Genomic DNA, 19,966 nt, shown 5'->3' with positions numbered 1-19,966 from the left:
GCGTGGGGGAAGAGGGGGGTTTAAGGAGCCAATCTTCAAAGCCATAGAAACGCTGGCTGGATGCTAGAACACACCCAGACTTCCAGGGTGAAAGAGGGTTGTTCTCGGAAAAAGCATAAACGGATATGGGCATTTACCGGACACCTACAGAGCCCCAGCCCCCGTACCGGCAGGAGCCAATTCTCGCCGGGGAGAGGGAGGGCGGGTCCGCGACTCGGCGCTGTCTCCAGGTGCGGCGGCGTTGCAGCAGGTAAGGAGCCGGGATCCGACCCCGCAGCACGGTCCCCCCCTCCGCCACGCCACGACGTTGGCGCAGAAAATGCATGAGTGACCCGCGGCCCCCGGTGGCTCTGCGCCACTACGAGGGCCAGCAGCGGGTCCTCGTGACTCTCCAGACAGTTCCGCACCAACCAGGTGCCCGACTGCGGGGGCGAGGAGCGACCACGTGAGCCCGCTCCCTCCCGCCGGTGCGGGGACGGTGCCCGTCTGGCCAAGGGCAAGTCACAGGGGCGCGACGGCGTGCCAGGACTGGATCCGCAGCCCAGGCGCAGCGTCATGCGCGGGGACGGGAGGGAACGCGGCCGCCGGGCACGTCAGGTCACCAGGGCGCCGAAAGGGACGGGGCCCGCGCGGGAGGAAGTCCGCGTGAGCCGGCGGGACCGAGCCCTCCCGCGGCGGAGACGCGGGCCGGGGAAGGGCGAGGCCCGGGAAGCTCGGGGGAGGGCGGGCCGCCCCGCCCCGTCCCCCCCAGGCGCCCGCAGGGGGCGGGCCGCTGGCTCGGCCGGACCAATCAGCGCCCCGGAGGCGGGCCCGGCCGGCGCGCGGCGCGGCGGGTCACGCGGGACTTGGCCCGGCTATAAGTAGGGGCGGGCGGCGCGCGCGGCCAGTGTGATGGCTGCCAGCGCGCGCGGCCGGCTCCTGCTTCCTGGCTGCTGAGGCGCCCCGAGCCCGGAGCCGCCGGCGCCCCCGCCCCCGCCCCCGCGCCGCGGGACCCGCTCGTCTCCCCTCGTCTCCCGCTCGGCCCCCGCGTCCCTTCTGGTGAGTGATGGCGCCGCCGGCCTCGGCGGGCGCGGGGGGCCGGAGCGGGGCCGCGGCGCGCGCGGGAACCGTCCCTTTCCGGCCCTTGGGCGGGCGGCGCGCGCGGGCCCGGAGTTCCCGGCGCCACGTGCCAGCCCTGCCGCGCCCGGCCCCGCGCCCCGCGCCCCGCGCCCCCCGGCACCCCCGGCCCCCGCCCGGGCCGCGCTGCCATTGTTGTTTCCTCCACCCCAGGATGAACTCGCGTCCTTTCTCTTCTCCGCCATGGCGTTGCGCTCCGTGCTTGTAGCCCTCGCGAGCCAAAGGAATCGCAGACAACAGATGCCCAGACGCCGCGTATAGCAGTAACTCACCGCCCCCACCTCACGCCCCCCCACCGCCACCGCCACCCAGCTCGGTGTCCGTGCCGCAGTTTACAGTATTTAATTTTTATATAATATATTATTTATTACAGCATTTTCTTTTTTTCTTTTTTCTTTTTTTTTTTTTGAACATACCTCATAATTCTGTTTACACGTCTCGAGGAAGCCGCTCAGTAAATTTCCCTTTCGCTCAGTAAGCACCACCGCGCGGCAGAATGGCATCCACCGTGGCGACGCTGGTCGCCAGCACTATCGCTGCTACCGCCGCTGCCGGCCCGGATAAGAGCTATCTCTGGATGCTCATCCTGGGCTTCGTGATCGCGTTCGTCTTGGCCTTCTCGGTGGGGGCCAATGATGTAGCAAATTCGTTCGGTACCGCCGTGGGCTCCGGGGTCGTGACCCTGAAGCAAGCCTGCATCCTCGCCAGCATCTTTGAGACGGTGGGCTCGGTCCTGCTGGGGGCCAAGGTGAGCGAGACCATCAGGAAGGGCCTGATCGACGTGGAGATGTACAACACGACCCATGGGCTGCTGATGGCGGGCTCCGTCAGTGCCATGTTTGGTGAGTGGGCTCCGGACAGCCCCCCCCCACCCCCCAAACGGCCTCCTAGGGTGGTCACTTGCGGGAACCTTCTTCCCTTCGTGCAGGTGCTTTTGGGCAGGCGGGGATTCCACATCCCATCTGCTTGACTAATGCCGGACTCTTGCAGGTTCTGCTGTGTGGCAGCTGGTGGCTTCCTTCTTGAAGCTTCCCATCTCCGGAACCCATTGTATTGTTGGCGCCACCATTGGGTTCTCCCTTGTGGCCCAGGGATCAAAGGGGGTCAAGTGGTCTGAACTTGTCAAAATCGGTATGTGCTGCTCTACTTTTTTCCTGTTTATTTTGTTTTTTAGTTTTTGGTTTTTGGGACACACCCAGCAGTGTCTAGGGGTTACTGCGCACCCGCTTAGGGATCAGTCGTGGTCGGGCTCAGGGACCATATGTAGGGCCATGCGGGATCAAGTCCAGTGTGGTCCAGTGCCTGGCACGCTGTACTATCTTTCTGCCTGCATTTCATTATGAAGTGTGTGTGGGGTTAAAAGGAATGAAAGACTAAAGGCAAAGGAGAACAGTGATATTTTAGATGGGTTTCCCCCCCTTCTGATTTAACACTAGTTGACATTCTTACTGTGTTCTATTCCAGTGATGTCTTGGTTTGTCTCCCCGCTGCTTTCTGGTATCATGTCTGGAATTTTATTCTTCCTTGTTCGTGCATTCATTCTCCGTAAGGTAATGTTTCCCTTCCCTTTTTCTTGACCTTTAATGAGTCACATTCAATGGTATTCAGTCTAGGAGCAGTTTTGCAAATGTGAATGGTGGTAGGTATGTGGCTTTGGGAAGTTGAAAAAAATTGTTTATTACAGCTCTTGTGTGTGTTGCTCTTACGTGTTGCCTAGTTCTCCGAAAGAAGCAGGAAGGAAAGGAAAAGAAGCAGTAAGGAAAAATTGAATGGATATGTACCTTTGGTGTGCCAAGAAAAAGGAGTCTGAAAAAATTTGGCTATTTCTCAAGTCCTTTAAGTTTATATAAGTCTAGTATATTTACACCAGTTTGAATTGTATGCTTGGGGTTCATATGACTGACCCCTGTGTTTTTTTCTTAGCAGCCAATTAAATGGAGTAGTTTGGGTCTCTACAGTTATTTCCTCGGTATAAGATTGTAGGTGGGGAGACTGAGCTTCTCACAGTGAGTTGACTATAATTTCTCAAGTAGGTAAAAAGAACCAATAAAGGTAGGTGTGTTACTCTCCTTAATAAAAGTCAGATCCCCACTTAACTGCCTGTTCATATGGAATTGCCTTCTAGAGGGCCCTGATACCAAGTTTTAAACTGACTCCAAAATACAAGTGGACATTAAGACATGTGTCATTGAACTGAATCAAGAAACAGCTTCTGGGGCCGGAGCGATAGCACAGCGGGTAGGGTGTTTGCCTTGCATGCGGCCGACCTGGGTTCGATCCCCCGGCATCCCATATGGTCCCCCAAGCACCGCCAGGAGTGATTGCTGAGGGCAGAGCCAGTAGTAACCCCTGAGCATGGCTGGGTGTGACCCAAAAAGCAAAAAAAAAAAAAAAGAAGAAACAGCTTCTTTTCTGGAGCGGCTTTTTACAGTCTATATTAAGTTCTAAAAAATGCTTCTCAGTTATAGAAATCTGCGCAAACGGAGGTAGCTCATATCTTAAGGGGATAAAGAGATGTTCTCACCACTTGTTTGGTCTAATTCTAAGATTCTCTAGGGAAAGATCTGTACTGCTACTCTTCATAAGTTCTCTGACTGGTAAAGTGATTCAATAATCACTCTTATATAGCCACATTCTAATAGACTGTAGCAGTTCAGGAATTTGAAAACTTGAACTGTCTGTAGCTTGATTAAATTTATGAGATCTTTAGTATTTTTTTTTTCTTTTTGGGTCACACCCAGCGATGCACAGGGTTCGCTCCTGGCTCTGCACTCAGGAATTACCCCTGGTGGTTCTCAGCATATGGGATGCTGGGAATTGAACCCGGGTCGGCCGCATGCAAGGCAAACACCCTACCTGCTGTGCTATCACACCAGTCCCGAGATCTTTAGTATTTTTATTAGAGCCATGTAACTTGCTCCATACCCGCAAAGTAGGAGAGTTAGCTTCTCTGTTACGGATACCAGCTTTGGAAAGGTTTGTACTGGTCTTTGTTGATTATTGGGAAGCAGATTGTTCTGATATTGAGAGACTTTATATTTCTCAAAACAAACTTGTCCTTTTTGGAGAGGGAATGGTGGTGCTCTCAGGTGCGAGCAGGGATTCTCAGGTGCTCAGGTATTTGTACCTCCAGTTAGAGGGAACTTTAAGTTATCTTACTTTTTTTTTTCTTTTTGGGTCACACCCGGCGATGCTGTGGGGTTACTCCTTGGCTTTGCACTCAGGAATTACTCTTGGCGGTGCTTGGGGGACCATATGGGATGCTGGGAATCGAACGTCGGTTGGACGCATTGAAGGCAAACGTCCTACCCGCTGTGCTATTGCTCCAGCCCCCTATCTTAACATTTTTGTCTCTTTTGGGGGCCATTCCTGGCAGAGCTCAGGGGCTGCTCCTGACTCCCTTGTCAGGGCTCCCTCCTTGCGGTGCCAGGGTTTGAGCCCAGGCCCCTGCATACGAGGCATGCACTCCACCTCTCCTCTCACCAGCCCATGTCATTTATGTTGGGCCTCCCCAGTGGTGCGGGGTGGGGTGGGGTGGGGTGGGGGCTCCCTGGATACTCAGGAGGCTCTGTGGTGCTGAGGAGTGCCCGGGTATACACCAGGGCACTCATGCACGGGTGCTCATGCCTCCTTCGCCGTTTCCCTGCCCAGTATTCTCTTTTCAGTTTGGATTCCCATGAAGTCTATCTAGTCAGCCTACGGACAGTTTTTAATAAGCAGGAACCTTTTACTCCTTGAAACAATCTGTCATATAGTGGGGGTGGATATATGGCTCAGTGACAGCTTTGTCTTGCCTGGTCTGCCCTGGGTTCAGTCCCTGCAGCTGGCTCTGAGACGCTGGGGAGAGCTAGTACATAGAATTGGAGCTTAGGAAGGATCTTTTTGGTTCCTTGGAGAATTTGCTTTAAATTTATTCTTCTTATTATTTCACTGCATTTATTTCTTGACTCCACTGAGGATCACAGTATGACCCCCTTCTCTCTGCCTCAGTTAAATTGTGCCCTTCCTTGCAGTGCTGTCTGCCGAATATTTCTTCCATTTTTGAATATTTCTTCCATTTTTGTTCACTTTTTTCACCACACCCAGCACTGCTCAGGGCTTATTCTTGGCTGCCTCTAGGGGTCACTCCTGGCAGGCTCAGTGGATGATACGGGATGCCAGACTCGGCACCAAACCTGAGTCCCATGCCCTTTGCTGACTCCAGGCTGGGTTCAGGGCCCCCTCCCCGGATTTTTTTGTTTGTTTGTTTTTTGTTTTCCATTCCACACATGTATTTGGCTGTTTCCAACTCAGTGCTTGGGGTCACTCTGGGCAGTTCTTGGGGGATCATAGACCAGGAATTGAACCCCAGGCCTCCTGCATACAAAAGCATAATACCTCCAGTCAGTTGAGAAAACTCCCCGCCCATTTTTTTTCTGTGACATTTTTAGTACTGTACATATTCCTTATTAGCGTGGGACTGTCAGTTCTGTGTAAGAGCAGGAACTTTGTCTCATTGATTCCTGTATTGCAATGCCCGAGTTTATGCTAGGCACAATCTGTTGAAAGAAGGAGTGGCTACTGCACAGTGGGTTTTTATCCTTAGCCCTTGGGTAAATCATTAATTACGGCATTTATCATGTCTAGATAATCTTGCGTGTATATTCTTTGTTTTAAATCTTTGAGGATATAAAGGGAGAAATAGTCTAATATCTGGGTCTGTTTTGTGTGTTTTGGGGGGTATTGATGGTTTGGGCCACACACCTTTTGCTCAGGGATTGCTGCTGGCTGTGCTTGGTGCACGGGACCAACCAGATCCACATCCTGCATCTCAGGACAACAGTGCCTCAACCTCTGTTCCCTCTCCCCAGCCCCAAGTCTGTTTCTGGTCTCTTAAATTACATAGAACATCTTCAGAGGTGCACTAGGGTTTCCTTAGATTGGATGTACCAGGTACTTTAGAACACTGGGTGTTGAAACAGATCATTCAGAACATTACCAGTGACTAGCATCGGTAACCTCAGTTTAAAGAAAACAAAAAAACTCCTTTCTGGCCCCCCAAACCCTCAAGCTTCAGGTAGAGAATGATGCAGATGAGATTAACCTCGTGTGGAGACGCCCGGGAGCGCCAGGTTGGCTCAGCACTGTGTGAACCTGCTGTTTGGCAGGGATCTGTGGAAATAGGTTAATGTTAACACGGTTTGGGCCACGCCGTGTGCTTCTGCAGACCAGCCCTGCTCTTCCTGGGCACCTGCACGCAAAGCCTGTGCTTGGCTGTCTGAGCTGGGTCCTTGACCTCAGCCCTCACAGCTTTTAAGGTATTGATCTTAATATTTTACAGGCAGATCCCGTTCCTAATGGTTTGCGAGCTTTGCCAGTTTTCTATGCCTGCACAATTGGAATTAACCTCTTTTCCATCATGTATACTGGAGCACCATGTAAGTACATATGAAAATATTTAAATGTGAATTTAAAGTTGTTTGTAAAACTTGCATTAAATGCCCAATTTACCCCTTTTTGCTTTACAGGGCTGAAATCTCCTAGAAGGTGACTGGCCTGCGCCCATTTCAGAAGGCTGCAGGCTAGTGTATGCTGAGTTAATCTAGATAGCTTTTCAACCAAAGAGACCTGCTCAGATTCTAAATCACTACAGACCTTTTACTCTTTAGTCTTCACAGGATCCACCGATAATTTTCTCCCTCCCTTTCTCCTATCTTGCTAAAAATACTGGAATTGATGCTGATCTCCACTACTGGCTACTGAAGAGTCATTAGTTATATTTGGTCTTCAATAACTAGTCATTTAGGACTGGTTTACTGGATATTCTTTTCTTCTTTTTTTTTTTTTTAACCTCCTAAGTGGAGCTACTTGTTGCTCAGTGCTAAATTTACTCCCCTGAATCTGCTTGAATGAGAAGAGTTGGGATTTTTAACACCTGGCCTCTTAAGTGCACTTGGAAGAAGATTTCATGCAGCTAAGAGGAAAAATAATTTGTGAGAATCTGAGATTGAAATGTTGATTACTTTTACCATGGGACTCAGACAAAGTATGAATTAAATTATGATAGTACATGTTTAATTTAGCAACTGAAAGATGGTTGGTAACCTGTAACTCATTAGGCTTATTGCCCTTTTGGTTTAGAACATAGGTCAATTCAAATTGTGGCTCAATTTCATGTGTATTTTACTTAGATCACTTCAGAGTTGACAGAAGGGTTACTGTTGTGACTTGGTCAGTTTGCTGTCTAGGTTCATTTGACTTGGTGGTCTTGAATCAATTCAGTGGTTTTCAGTCTTTGGCTGACATACTGGAAGAAATACATTGTACATTGCTGCTCTGGCCACCTCCTTATGCAGAGGAAAGGATGACCAGGATCTTATCTTGAGCTCCTTTTGACTGCATTGTGTACTCATGTTTTCAAATACTTTTTTTTTTAAGCAAATAATGCTTGTTATGGCTTGCTAAATTGATTTAATTTCTGACTAATGAATTAGAAGTGGCTTCTTAAACCTCACTGAAGTGTGTCACTGACTGAAAATGGAGTTAGCTAAGTATTTTTAATCTTGCCTTTATTTTTTGGAATAACCAGGAGAGAAAATGGGCAATTTTATGAGAATATTGATTTTACTTAGGGGATGCCAGACTTAACAAATGATGCAAGCAAAGGAAAACTTGCGTGCTTTTTCCATTCTGTTTTAAATTTGGTTCTTTGTGCTAAATTTAAGTCTCCCAAGGGATTTTCTTAATGCATTTATTTATGTGGTGTCAGCAAAGCACGTAATTCAGTGAAGTTAGAAACTTAAATTTTCAGTCATTTTGGAAAAAGGAATGTGGTTATTTTCTGTTTGTGGATGATTGCAAGAAAAAGTCATTTCCCTTTTGATTCAGAACATAGGTAAATTTAAATTGTGATTGAATTTCATGTATATTTTGCTTTGATCACTTGATCAGAATTGACTGTAGGAAAGAAAAGGAAGATAGTCCCTGGAAATTTAGCTTTTTGTTGTTGTGGGAGGGTGTTGGGCCACATTTGGCTGCTTGGGGATCACTCCTGGCAATCTTCCAGGGACCATATGGATTGCTGAATTCAAACTGGGGTCAGCACCTTAATTCCTGTAGTTTCTCTCTGGCTGCCAGAAGTTTTCAAAGGAAAGGAACTTCAACTAATTTTAAAAAAAAATTATTTATTTATTTTTTTGCTTTTTTGGGTCACACCTGGCGATGCACAGGGGTTACTCCTGGCTCATGCACTCAGGAATTACACCTGGCAGTGCTCAGGGGACCGTATGGGATGCTGGGAAGCGAACCCCGGTCGGCCGAGTGCAAGGCAAACACCCTACCTGCTGTGCTATCACTCCAGCCCCTAAAAAAATATTTTTGATTTTTGTTTTTGGGCCATACCCAGCTACCCGTGGTATATTCGATATGCCAAAAACAGTAACAAGTCTCACAGTGAAGACGTTACTGGTGGCCGCTTGAGCAAATCGATGAGCAACGGGATGACAGTGCTACAGTGCTACCCAGCAGTGCTCAGGATTTTCTCCTGGTTCTGTGTGCTTCTCTTGGCGGGGCTCAGGTAACCATATAGCATGCTGGGGATGGTAACTTGGGTGGGCCATGTGCAAAGCAAGTGCCCTGCCTGTAGTACCAATGCGCCTATAGCTTTGGCCTGAGGAACCTCAGTTTAAAGAGGTAATACATACTTATTTTTTTTTTTTGCCCCCCTCAGTGGTATAAGAACTATTCTTAGTTTTTTGCTTGGGTCAATTGTGGAGATACTTGGGACCATCCTACTGGTAGTACCAGGGATCAAACCCAGGCCTCCCCCATGCAAAGTTTGTGCTCCGCCCGTTGAGCCATCTCTCCGGCCCCCACCCTTCGTTGAGTGGAAAACAGAATTCCCTTTAAGAATATTTAGTTCGGGGAGCAATAAAAGTTCTATAAGTAGATGAAATCTTAATAAGTACAAGCAAGGCAACTACAAGCAACTATTCTTGGATAACTCTTATTTAACTTTCATGTTTAAATAAGATTCTTTGTTTCTGTCAATTAGGCTTAGTGGCTGGTAGTCTGTTGACGTTGAAATAAGCAGGTGGTGACTTACAGTTTTGAATTATGTGGAAGTCACTCTAAATATGTTAGTGAATTTACACTGAAATGTTTTAAAAGTATTATCTTTGGGTAGATGCTAGTCTCATTTTCTGTATCTAAGTTTTGATAATGCACCCTTACATTGTTCAAAGAACCTTACATTGTTACTGGGGAATGAATGCAATGGCTTGTGTGCTAATTCCCACGGAGAATTTTATCCGTATGACAAATGTGATGACTTGGACCCATCCCTTTTTTAACATTAAAGTCTGTGCAGTAGCAGTGCCTGGCAGCTCCCATCTGCGAGCACCCATCTTTTTCATAGCTAGCCGCAGATTCTCAGTGCAATTGTTCTTGCTGTCTTCAGAGCAAGGAAGCAAAACGAGCAGGTGAAGGAGCTTGGAGACTTCAGTCTGGGGGGTGTCTCGGCGTGGGGGCTGGCGGGGCTGGGATTCAGATGACTTGTCGAATTTTTCTCCCAACTTTTGACCGCAGCAGCACAGTGAATCCTGTGAACCAGAGACTGATAGCATCTCTGCAGGGTGATGGGCTGGCTTGGGCTTACCCGGAGTCCCTTGAGGAGGGTTACACGTGATTGCAGGGGGCAGTTGCCCTGGGGTTTTCAAGATGCACCATTTTATCTCCTAGTGCTGGGCTTTGACAAACTCCCTCTGTGGGGTACCATCCTCATCTCGGTGGGATGTGCCGTTTTCTGTGCCCTTATCGTCTGGTTCTTTGTATGTCCCAGGATGAAGAGAAAAATTGAACGTAAGTAACAAATGATAACAGAATTCTTAAGTAAAATTGTGCTTTTTTTCCTGTCTTACTGGGCCACCTAGAAAGACCATTTAGATTGTTGGGTGGCAAAAATCAAAAACAGTAGATGTAAATTTGAGAGTATGTGTTTGTGGTCCAGACTGTTCTTACTGCAATGGACCCATGGCTTAATTGTATTCAATACATAATATGGAGAGGTGGGTAGGGATGCCCCTGTCTGCCAAGGAAGGAGTTTTATTTAGGGAATTGTGGGAAGTGAGTGGGAGTGAGATGGTGCCTTGAAGTAAAGGAAACGAAGTTAAAGGAGGATAAGTCCCGTTGCTGGGATAGGAACAGCAGGGAGGCCCCAGGAAAGCAGGGATGCCGATGGCTCCTGGGCGGAAAGCCTGATCCCCTCCAGGTTAAACTACTTGATCACAGCCAGTGCCATGTTTGAGAAACACAGTGAAATGTTGATTTCTTGCCTAGTGTTCTGCCAACTGTTTCTCCTGTTTCAAACTCAAAATCTGACTTGAGATTTGGTTAATTCTCAAAACTCAACAAATAATAGAGGTCAACATTTCCCAGGCTCCTTACCTTCCTGGCTGCAGTCTTAAAATCTGTTTTGCTCTTTCCACTGCACACACTCAGTTGGTGATGGAGGTGGTTCCTTAGGCTCTGGTAGATGCGCAGACTGCAGCGGCTTCTGGAAGATGCTGCGTCATGCAGCCTAGTGAGGCCCGGTGCTGCTGTGCCAGGCGCACAGTGGGCAGAGGCTTTATCTGTCTGACCTGGTTTGAGTCTCTGGGCAAGATGAGACCAGTCTTGCTAATGTTTTATATCCTGGTCTCTAGCTTGATCTTAAAAGAATAGAGAAACTTAAGTGGCCTGGGCACCATAGGCAGGATATAATTCCTACCTGATTATGAAAAGTAGGGTTGTAAGCTACAACTCTGAGGGGTATCTCTTGGTTTTATTGGGAATGAAAGTCTTTTTTTTTTTAATTGCCTGCATTGAGATGTGTAATTTTTGAGCTCAGAACTGGCTTGTTTGAATTTTCATTAACATAAACTTGTACATGAATATACATCAGATCTTGCAAAAGCCTAAAATACTTTTTGTTTTGGATCTACACTCGGAAGTGCTGAGGCCCCTTGTGGTAGCAGGGCTGGAAAGCGGGCTCCTTTATGAGTGCAAGCTCCCATATTTCCAGTCCAGCCCTTAGAACCACCTCTCCAGCCTAATGCTACTGAAAAGTTTGCAACCTCTGATATGCAGGGTGTTCTGCCTCTGAGGAAAGTGAGATAAGGCTTTTGAAATAGACAGGGCCATTAATCCTGAATTGTCGTGGAAATTTACATTTGTACTGTGTACTTGGAGATGATTTTTTTTTCTTTTTTGAAGTGAGGACAGGGAATATGTGGAAAAAGTTGGTTTGGCTGGAACCAAACAGCCCCAACCCCCTTCTTTTCTAGGAGAAATAAAGTCTAGTCCCTCTGAAAGCCCATTAATGGAAAAAAAGAATAATTTAAAAGAAGACCACGAGGAAACCAAGTTAACTCTCTGTGACATGGAAACCAAGAGCCCTGCTTCTGAGGGTGGGTCTGCCGAAGCGCCCCCTCTTCGGGCTGTGGTGGAGGAGAGAACAGTGTCATTCAAGCTCGGAGACCTGGAGGAGGCTCCGGAGCACGAGAGGCTTTCCAGCGTGGACCTGAAAGAGGAGACCAGCATAGATGGTGCCATGAACGGTGAGTGGGGCTCCGTGGGTGGGCAGTGAGCTCCCCTGGTCTCCACGTTCCTTCTGAGGAGCTCCATGGGCTGGAGCCGGTGCATTTTGCTGCTCTTGGGCATCACTGTTGCCCTCTTGGTTCTTGGCCAGGTGCAGTGCAGTTGCCGAATGGGAACCTCGTTCAGTTCAACCAAGCCGTCAGTAACCAGATCAACTCCAGTGGCCACTACCAGTATCACACAGTGCATAAAGATTCTGGCTTGTACAAAGAGCTGCTTCACAAGCTGCATCTTGCCAAGGTGGGAGACTGCATGGGGGACTCTGGTGACAAACCCTTGCGACGTAATAACAGCTACACCTCCTATACCATGGCCATTTGTGGCATGCCGCTGGATTCATTCCGTGCCAAAGAAGGTGAGCAGAAAGGTGACGAGATGGAGAAGCTTACGTGGCCCAATGCAGAGAGCAAGAAACGCATCCGCATGGACAGTTACACCAGTTATTGCAATGCTGTGTCTGATACTCACTCAGCCTCTGAGATGGACATGAGTGTCAAGACAGAGATGAGTCTGGGTGACAGGAAAGGAAGCAGCGGCTCCCTGGAAGAATGGTCTGACCAGGACAAACCAGAAGTCTCCCTCCTGTTCCAGTTCCTGCAGATCCTCACAGCCTGCTTCGGGTCATTTGCCCATGGTGGAAATGACGTCAGGTCAGTTGACTGCCTCTTGGTGTCACTCACTCTATTTTTACTCTTTTAGTCTCTTCTCTGAGGCTGTGTGTGGCTGTGGTACTTAGACTGCCAGTAGGACACTACGTCATCTAGAGCAATCACCAAACTTACTTGTCCCGCTGGATATCTTCCCTTGCCAGGAAAAACAAAGGTCACTGGCCCCTGGAAATTCAGCTTTTTTTTTTTTTTTTTTTTTGGCGTCACACCTGGTGATGCTCAGGGGTTATTCCTGGCTCTGCACTCAGGAATTACTTCTGGCGGTGCTCGGGGGACCATATGGGATGCTGGGAATCGAACTCGGGTTGGCTGCCTGCAAGGCAAACACCCTACCCGTTGTGCTATCACTCCAGCCCCAAAATTCAGCTTTTTGCGGGGAGGAAACCACACTCAGGGTTCTCTCTGGGCAGGGCTCTGAGAGAGCCCTTATGGGGTGCCAGGGACCTGACCTAGGTAGATGTATGCAAGACAAGTGCCCTGCCTGCTGTGCTCACTTTCTGGTTCAGGAATTCCACTTTCTTTAGGGGAACACACCGCCTCACCTCCAGTTGCACCTTAGGCTGTTTCCCTTCTTTCTTTCCTACCCCTGGTAATTCAAGAATTACTCAGCACTTCCAGGGATTTCCCCAAATTCCGCTGATCTGGTGAGGAAATAGCTATTGACTTAAGAGTAAGATTATTTTTCTCTTTAAAGAGATTTCAAAGGCTTTGTTTTCTTGTTGGGCCATATCCTGGAGTAGTCTGAGGCTGCTTGTTGCTCTCTGCTGGGGCTCGCTCCCAGTTTTGGGTGGGGGACCAGGTGGGGTGTGGTTGACCTGGGCCCCCAGCGTGCAAAGCATGTGCTCTAAACCCCTTGAGCTGTACCCAGTTCTTTAATAGTAAATTATCATTGTAAGATACAAACTTTACAGTCACTGCTGTATGATGAATTAGATTGGTAGGTCTTATGGTCCATACGCTGTTCAGTGAAACTTCAGAGTTGCTTTACACCTTGTTTAGGGACAAACAGGGTGTGCTCCCTCAGGAGCACGGTTTTTCTGTGTAATGTGAAATTTCATTTATTTCTTTTCTGAGCAAAGGGCTCATTTGCCACATACACTTGAAAGTTGGACCTTGCTAGGTTCTAGGTCTGTCTGAAAGAAAAGTCATCTTTGCCCTCCTTTTTTCTTCCAGCAATGCCATCGGTCCTCTGGTTGCTTTGTATCTGATTTATCACACTGGAGATGTTTCTTCCAAAGTGGCGACACCCATTTGGCTTCTGCTGTTTGGCGGTGCTGGTATCTGCATCGGTCTGTGGGTTTGGGGAAGGAGAGTTATTCAGACCATGGGGAAAGATCTGACCCCAATCACACCCTCAAGGTAAGTTTGGTAAAGCAGATCTTAGGCTAAGGCTTGTTTTCTTAGGCGATATAAGAATACATAGTATAGTGTTGCCTCTTAAATCATTCTCTAGTCTGAGTTTTGTAAGTTTATTGTTGGTATAAATCCTTTAGATTGTATTTGTTCTTTCCTTACAAAGGCCATTGCCTTTTTTTTTTCTTTTTTAAACAAAATAATTGAGAAAGCTGTGTATTAAAATTCAATTAGTAAATCCATGTACTTTGTCATTGCTTGGGATCTAAAACTAGTGTTTGTCAAATTTTTCAAAGTAAAAATGCATAGTATATTATAGATTTCTGGAAAACTTAAAAATTGTTAAAGGGGAAAAAATGTGATGTGGAGAAGTGGAATTCAGGAGTTAAACCTATTAAGGATGTGGTGAAAGTGTTCACTGCGTAAGCCAAAGCAGACTGACTGAAGCTGAGGTACTGTTAGCGGATCCCAGATACCACGTTCCTCCCTGACAAGTTGTCATCTCTTTGTGTCTACAGTGGCTTCAGTATTGAACTGGCATCTGCCCTTACTGTGGTGATTGCGTCCAATATTGGTCTTCCCATAAGTACAACACATTGTAAAGTAAGTGTTCAGACACGGTGATTTACACTAGGGTTGGCGTTTCAGGAACACAGTGCTGCTCTGCCCCACGGACCACCAGAGTATTAGCATCCCTCCACAGCTGTTGCCAGGTTCCCTCCCACCCAGCCTCCCCGCCTAGCATACCCTGTTCTGCAGGCTGTTTTTTGTTTTGAATGGTTGTAGTAATAATATGCTTGTTTTACTTAGGGTAAGACAATTTTACGTAGTCAGGGATTTGAGGGAAAAAGGACCCCCTTTTTTTGGGGGGGGTCACACCCAGTAATACTCAGGGATTCTCCTGGCTCTGCATTCAGGAATTACTCCTGGCAGTGCTCAGGGGACCAAATGGGATGCCGGGGATTGAACCCTGGTCGGTTTGCATGCAAGGCAAACACCCTATCCACTATACTATTACCACTCCAGCCTCCTAATATTCTTCATTGCTAATGTAGCTTATTAACTCAGAAGGGGTAAAGAAAGTGCCTTCGAGTCGGCTGAGATGGGCAACCACTCCAGGTGGCCCAAGGATGAGGGGGGCGGTGAATAGGTTTGGCTTTATTTAGCAGTCACCAAGATGGGCTTAGACATTACCGTAGGTTGGGGCCACGGCCCTTCTGGAGCCTCCTGAGAAATGCCAGATTGATTTGATATCTGGGGGCACATCTGGACCCTGGAAGAAACTTGCCACCTAACCTGCCTCCTGGTTTGCCAGAGGAAGCTCCAGGTAGGAAAGAAAGGGTAGTTGCAGTAGTGAGGTCCCAGTGCTTGCAGGCACCCGAGGGGAAGACAGCAGTTCTTTGGAAAGCCCCGCAGGTCTCTGGTGAGAGACGCCTCCACGCTTGGAGGGCTGGGCAGGGCAGGGCAGGGAGGCCCACTGGTCATAGTCCACAGGGCGCTTGTCGTACACGCAGCCAAGTCACATCATAGTTTGATTTGTGACTGGATGTAATGAATGGAATTTCATAGAGCCTTTATTTCCTGGGCAGTCTCTTTCACATGAGTTGGTCTCTTGTAGCAGTTGGGGGCTTTTGGGCTCTGTTTACACCAGTGACCCTTTATTTAATGACCAGTTTTCTTTCCCCGTCTCTTTTAGGTGGGTTCTGTTGTGTCTGTTGGCTGGCTCCGATCCAAAAAGGCTGTTGATTGGCGACTCTTCCGAAACATTTTTATGGCCTGGTTTGTCACGGTCCCCATTTCTGGTGTTATCAGCGCTGCTATTATGGCCATCTTCAAGTATGTCATCCTCAAGTGAAGCTTGGAGTTTGAGTGTCGGGGACCACCGTGCACATTCCCGCTCCTCTGAGGAAGGATCACAGTATTACCGAAGGCTGACAGGACCTGTTCAAGTTGGGGAGCTGCGGGAGGGAAGTGTCACTTGTGCTATACTTGCTTTTGTGCTAAATATGACTTGTCTCACAATTAGCTCTGTAAAATAGCTGGGGCTCCCCTGATTCCTGTTGAGGCCCCTTTTCCTCCCGGGCTGTGAATTCCTGTACATATTTCTCTACTTTTTGTATCAGGCTTCAATTCCATTATATTCTAATGTTGTCTACTGAAGATAAAGTGATTTCTCCCCCCCCCCCCCCCATTTTTGACAACCATACAGAGCCCTTGACCGATTGCTCTCTCCCTTCTCCCTGGGTTCACCAGCTTCTGCCCTCTGTGCACAGGGACTTCACAGCAATTGTGACTGAAGCGTCCCTGAGTGTCCCCCACAGAAACAGTGGTCTGTGCTCTGCCCTCTCTTGGCACTGGCAGGCTGGATTGCATATGTGGGATGTTCTTAAGGGTTCTGTGGATGCAGTGAAAATTTAAGTTAGTAGTAACTTCTTTGCAAACATTTCATTGACTTACTGCTAAGAAGAAGTAGGAAAAAGCCTTCTGCCAATCATGGTTATTTCTTGAAGATTGCTGGCAGTGTGGGATGGATGAATGAAGTGTAATTTGATCTTTGGGCAACTTACATGGGATAGCCTTTCATGTTCATCTGTCTACCTCTTAACTGAATAAAAAGGCCTACAATTTTTAGAAAACTTGTTCTCATGGTTTTTATTCATATTTGAAGAATCTGGGTTCCTGGTTGTTACGTCATTGTTAGCAGAGTGAGACAAAGAAGTGAACCACCCTCTAACCTGAAGCAGCCCACACATCTCTGTAGATCAATTTTTTATTTGTTGGTTTGGGACCACACCTAGAAGTGTTCAGGGGTTTCACCCAGGAATCCTGAATGTGAAGCCTGAGCTTCAGTGCTTTGACTGCCTCCCAGCTTCTCCCCATTTTGTATCTTGTGATCAGAATCCGTGGGTTGTGACTCCATGTGGACTGTTGTGTTAGTTTTGCAGTTTCCTTTGGCAAACCACAGTCATTTCCCCCCACCATACCTCCAACCCTACACCCGCCTTGCCCAGTACTTGCCAGACGGCTTGGCCTGTTGTCTTTTTATCCTTTCAATCAAAACAGTTCATGTAATTCTGCTTTGCAAACTAGGCTGACGGTTTCTGTTCTGAGTTCATTTTAGGAGAATGTTTTTAGAAGCCAGACTGAAACAAGAATAAATTTATGGCTATCTTGATCCAGACCTGAAATTAGATTTCTGGTTTGGTCCAGGTTTTTTTTGTCTTGTTAATCAACTTTAAGGGTCATAAACTGAATAGTCACACAAATATGCTCACTATTTGATGTTAAAACATTGTGCTAGGCTTTTTATATATCTTTAATTCTCAAGACCTTTTGTAGTTGGTTTTATTCTTATTTTGCAGACTGAAACAGGCCTGAAGAACTTTTGTGTGCTTTCTAGTACTAGCAAAGCATGCTGTAGCCTTTGTTTCTGAAGAAAAACATTTTTAAAAAGGCCTTGAGTAGATAATTGAGCATGTAGGGGGCCAAGGAGATGGCCATGAAAACTAGTTTTAATCTTTGAATTGAGGTTCTGGGAGAACCCTGAGTGATACTAGCTTCCTCTTGTTGGCTGGCTGATCTCACATAAGCCCAGAGATACCTGTAAGTAGCCTTTGCCAACATCTCCCCCTTGCTTCAGGACTCTGAAAACGGAAAACACTTGAGAAAACGCTAAGAAAATACACCAAGTTTCCCTGGAGGACTTATACCTGGGCTGCTTCCCTAGAGGTGGGAAGAGGGTTTGCTCTGTGCTGGACACACAAGCCCAGCAGAATCTTGGCTTATTTGAGAGGAACCTAGATAGTGTTTTTTCTTTACCTTTTGTTTGGTTGGCTGAACCTGGCGATGCTTAGAGGTTACCTGGCTCTGCACTCAGGAGTCACTCCTGGCGGTGCTCAGGGGACCTATAGGATGCCGGGGATCAAACTCAGGTCGGCAATTCTTTTTTTTTGTTGTTTATTTTGTTGTTTATTTTGTTGTTTATTTTGTTGTTTATTTTTTACTCATACCCAGCGATGCTCAGGGCTTTGCACTCAGGAATTACTCCTGGCGGTGCCAGGGGGACCATATGGGATGCTGGGGATCAAACCTGGGTCGGCCACATGCAAGGCAAACACCCTACCCGCTGTACTATTGCTCTGGTCTCTAGATACTGATACTGCTCTCTCTCTCTCTCTCTCTCTCTCTTTTTCTTTCTTTCTTTCTTTCTTTCTTTCTTTCTTTCTTTCTTTCTTTCTTTCTTTCTTTCTTTCTTTCTTTCTTTCTTTCTTTCTTTCTTTCTTTCTTTTTCTCTCTCTCTGTCTCTCTCTGTCTCTGTCTCTTTCTTTCTTTTTTGGGTCACACCCAGCAGTGCACAGGGGTTACTCCTGGCTCTGCACTCAGGAATTACCCCTGGTGGTGCTCAGGGGACCATATGGGATGCTGGGACTCAAACCTGGGTCAGCCACATGCAAGGCAAACACCCTACCTGCTTTTTCTTGAAAGTTCCTTTGTTTTTTTAGTTTGTATTTTGGCTTTGGGGGCTGTATCCAACCGTGCTTACTTGTGGCTTGCACTCAGGGACCATTACTCCATGGGACTCAGGGGAGCATATTTGGTTTAGGATCAACCCTAGTTGGCCACGTGTAAAGAAAGAGCTTTTTGCTCTGTCCTATTTCTAGGATATTAAGTCACTGAGATACACATTTCCTAGTAAATACATTGTGATCACTGTTCCTGTGCAATTTTTTCCTCATGTAATATCATCATCATCATCCCGTTGATCGTTGATTTTCTCGAGTAATGTCTCCATCCATCCTAGCCCTGAGATTTTAGAAGCCTCTCTTTACTCGCATGTAATAACACTTTTAAGATTTTTATTTTTTTGTACTTTTCTCAAGTCCATCCTAAACCTCCCCAGCAGTTGTCTAGTTTCCTCTTTAGGACTTACGAGAAGCAATTGAAAATTTAAGTTTTATTTTATTACAGAAGTTTCAAACAGTTTCCACCTCTCTACCCTAAAATTTCCCCTCATCATCCTGAGTATATCTTTTACTCCTTTGTTGCATTTCCTGATTTCTGTAGCTCCTATTGTTTTTCTTATTTCCATTAATTGCTTGTTTTTTGTGGGGAACACCCACCAGCAGAGTTTTGGCTAGGATTTTTTTTTTTTTTTTGATAGCTTGCATGTCTGGACATGCTTTCATTCTGCTCTTTGTTTTCTTTTTGGGTTTTTGAGCCATAACCTGTGCTCAGCAGGGCTCACTACTGGTGGAGTGCAGTGCCGGAGGTAAAATCCAGGCCATCCAGATGCAAGGCAAAGCCTTGGCTGCTGTGCTATCTCTTTAGCCCACTATTTTGCACTGCATTGGTAATTTAAGTATAGGATCTAGGTTTGAGATAGTCATCCTTCAGAATATTGCAGGTTTTGAAGGCATTTTAATACCATTTTTGTTTTGTTGTGTTTTCAGGGGTTACTCCTGGGGTGCTCGGTGAACCAGATGGGATGCTGGGGATTGAAGCTGGGTCAGCCACGTGCAAGTTAAGAGCCCTACCTGCAGTACTATCTGTCTTAGGCCCACTTTTAATACTCTAAAACCTTTCTCATAAGTATGTGTATGATCTTTTTCTCTTTGGAGGCTTATTGGGACATTTAGTTCTCATGTGTTAGAAAGTTAGCAATCTTTAGGAGAGTTGGACTATGGTTCTTGGGCCATACCTGGCAGTGTTTTGGACTATGTGGTACTGGGGGGTCAAACTCTGGCGTCTTGCTGCAAAACATGTGTCCGGTCCTTTAAGTTATCTATAGTCATCCCCCTGGCCCCGTTTTATTTTTTTATTTTTATTTTTATTCGTTTATTTATTTATTTTGGCTTTTTTTGGGTCACACCAGCGATGCATAGGGGTTACTCCTGGCGCTGCTCGAGGGACCATATGGGATGCTGGGAATTGAACCAGGTGAGCTGCGTGCAAGGCAAACGTCCTACCTGATGTGCTACTGCTCCAGCTCCATTTCCCGTTTTATTTTTTTTTTTAATGAACTGAGTACTTCCCTCCTTTGAAGTCTAAAAGTTCAACTTTCTGAACTATTTTGTTCTCCTTAGCTTTTTTTTTTAAAGTTTTCTAAGCTATTAAACTAGCCTTCTAATTTCCCCATTTTTTTTCTCAATATATTTTCTTGTATCTGACCTTGTCCTTTTTTGAAAACTGTCTTCATCACTTGTCTAATACTGATA

The 19,966-nt window shown here is 46.9% G+C and overlaps 1 protein-coding gene across 1 annotated transcript; it reads left to right on the top strand.

The window, feature by feature from the left end:
• Positions 1 to 602: 602 nt before the first annotated feature.
• Positions 603 to 16,387, top strand: SLC20A1 (solute carrier family 20 member 1). Its single transcript, XM_055120941.1, has 11 exons — positions 603 to 1,038; positions 1,270 to 1,958; positions 2,107 to 2,247; positions 2,581 to 2,666; positions 6,437 to 6,533; positions 9,835 to 9,954; positions 11,418 to 11,690; positions 11,822 to 12,380; positions 13,572 to 13,757; positions 14,270 to 14,354; positions 15,448 to 16,387. Exons 2-11 carry the CDS (start codon positions 1,613 to 1,615, stop codon positions 15,604 to 15,606), a joined length of 2,052 nt encoding a protein of 683 aa, XP_054976916.1. The 5' UTR covers positions 603 to 1,038; positions 1,270 to 1,612; the 3' UTR covers positions 15,607 to 16,387.
• Positions 16,388 to 19,966: the final 3,579 nt, after the last annotated feature.

This window comes from Sorex araneus, chromosome X, assembly GCF_027595985.1.
Source record: "Sorex araneus isolate mSorAra2 chromosome X, mSorAra2.pri, whole genome shotgun sequence".
Classification (NCBI taxonomy): Eukaryota; Metazoa; Chordata; class Mammalia; order Eulipotyphla; family Soricidae; genus Sorex; species Sorex araneus.
This window is presented reverse-complemented; position numbering and strand designations above follow the sequence as displayed.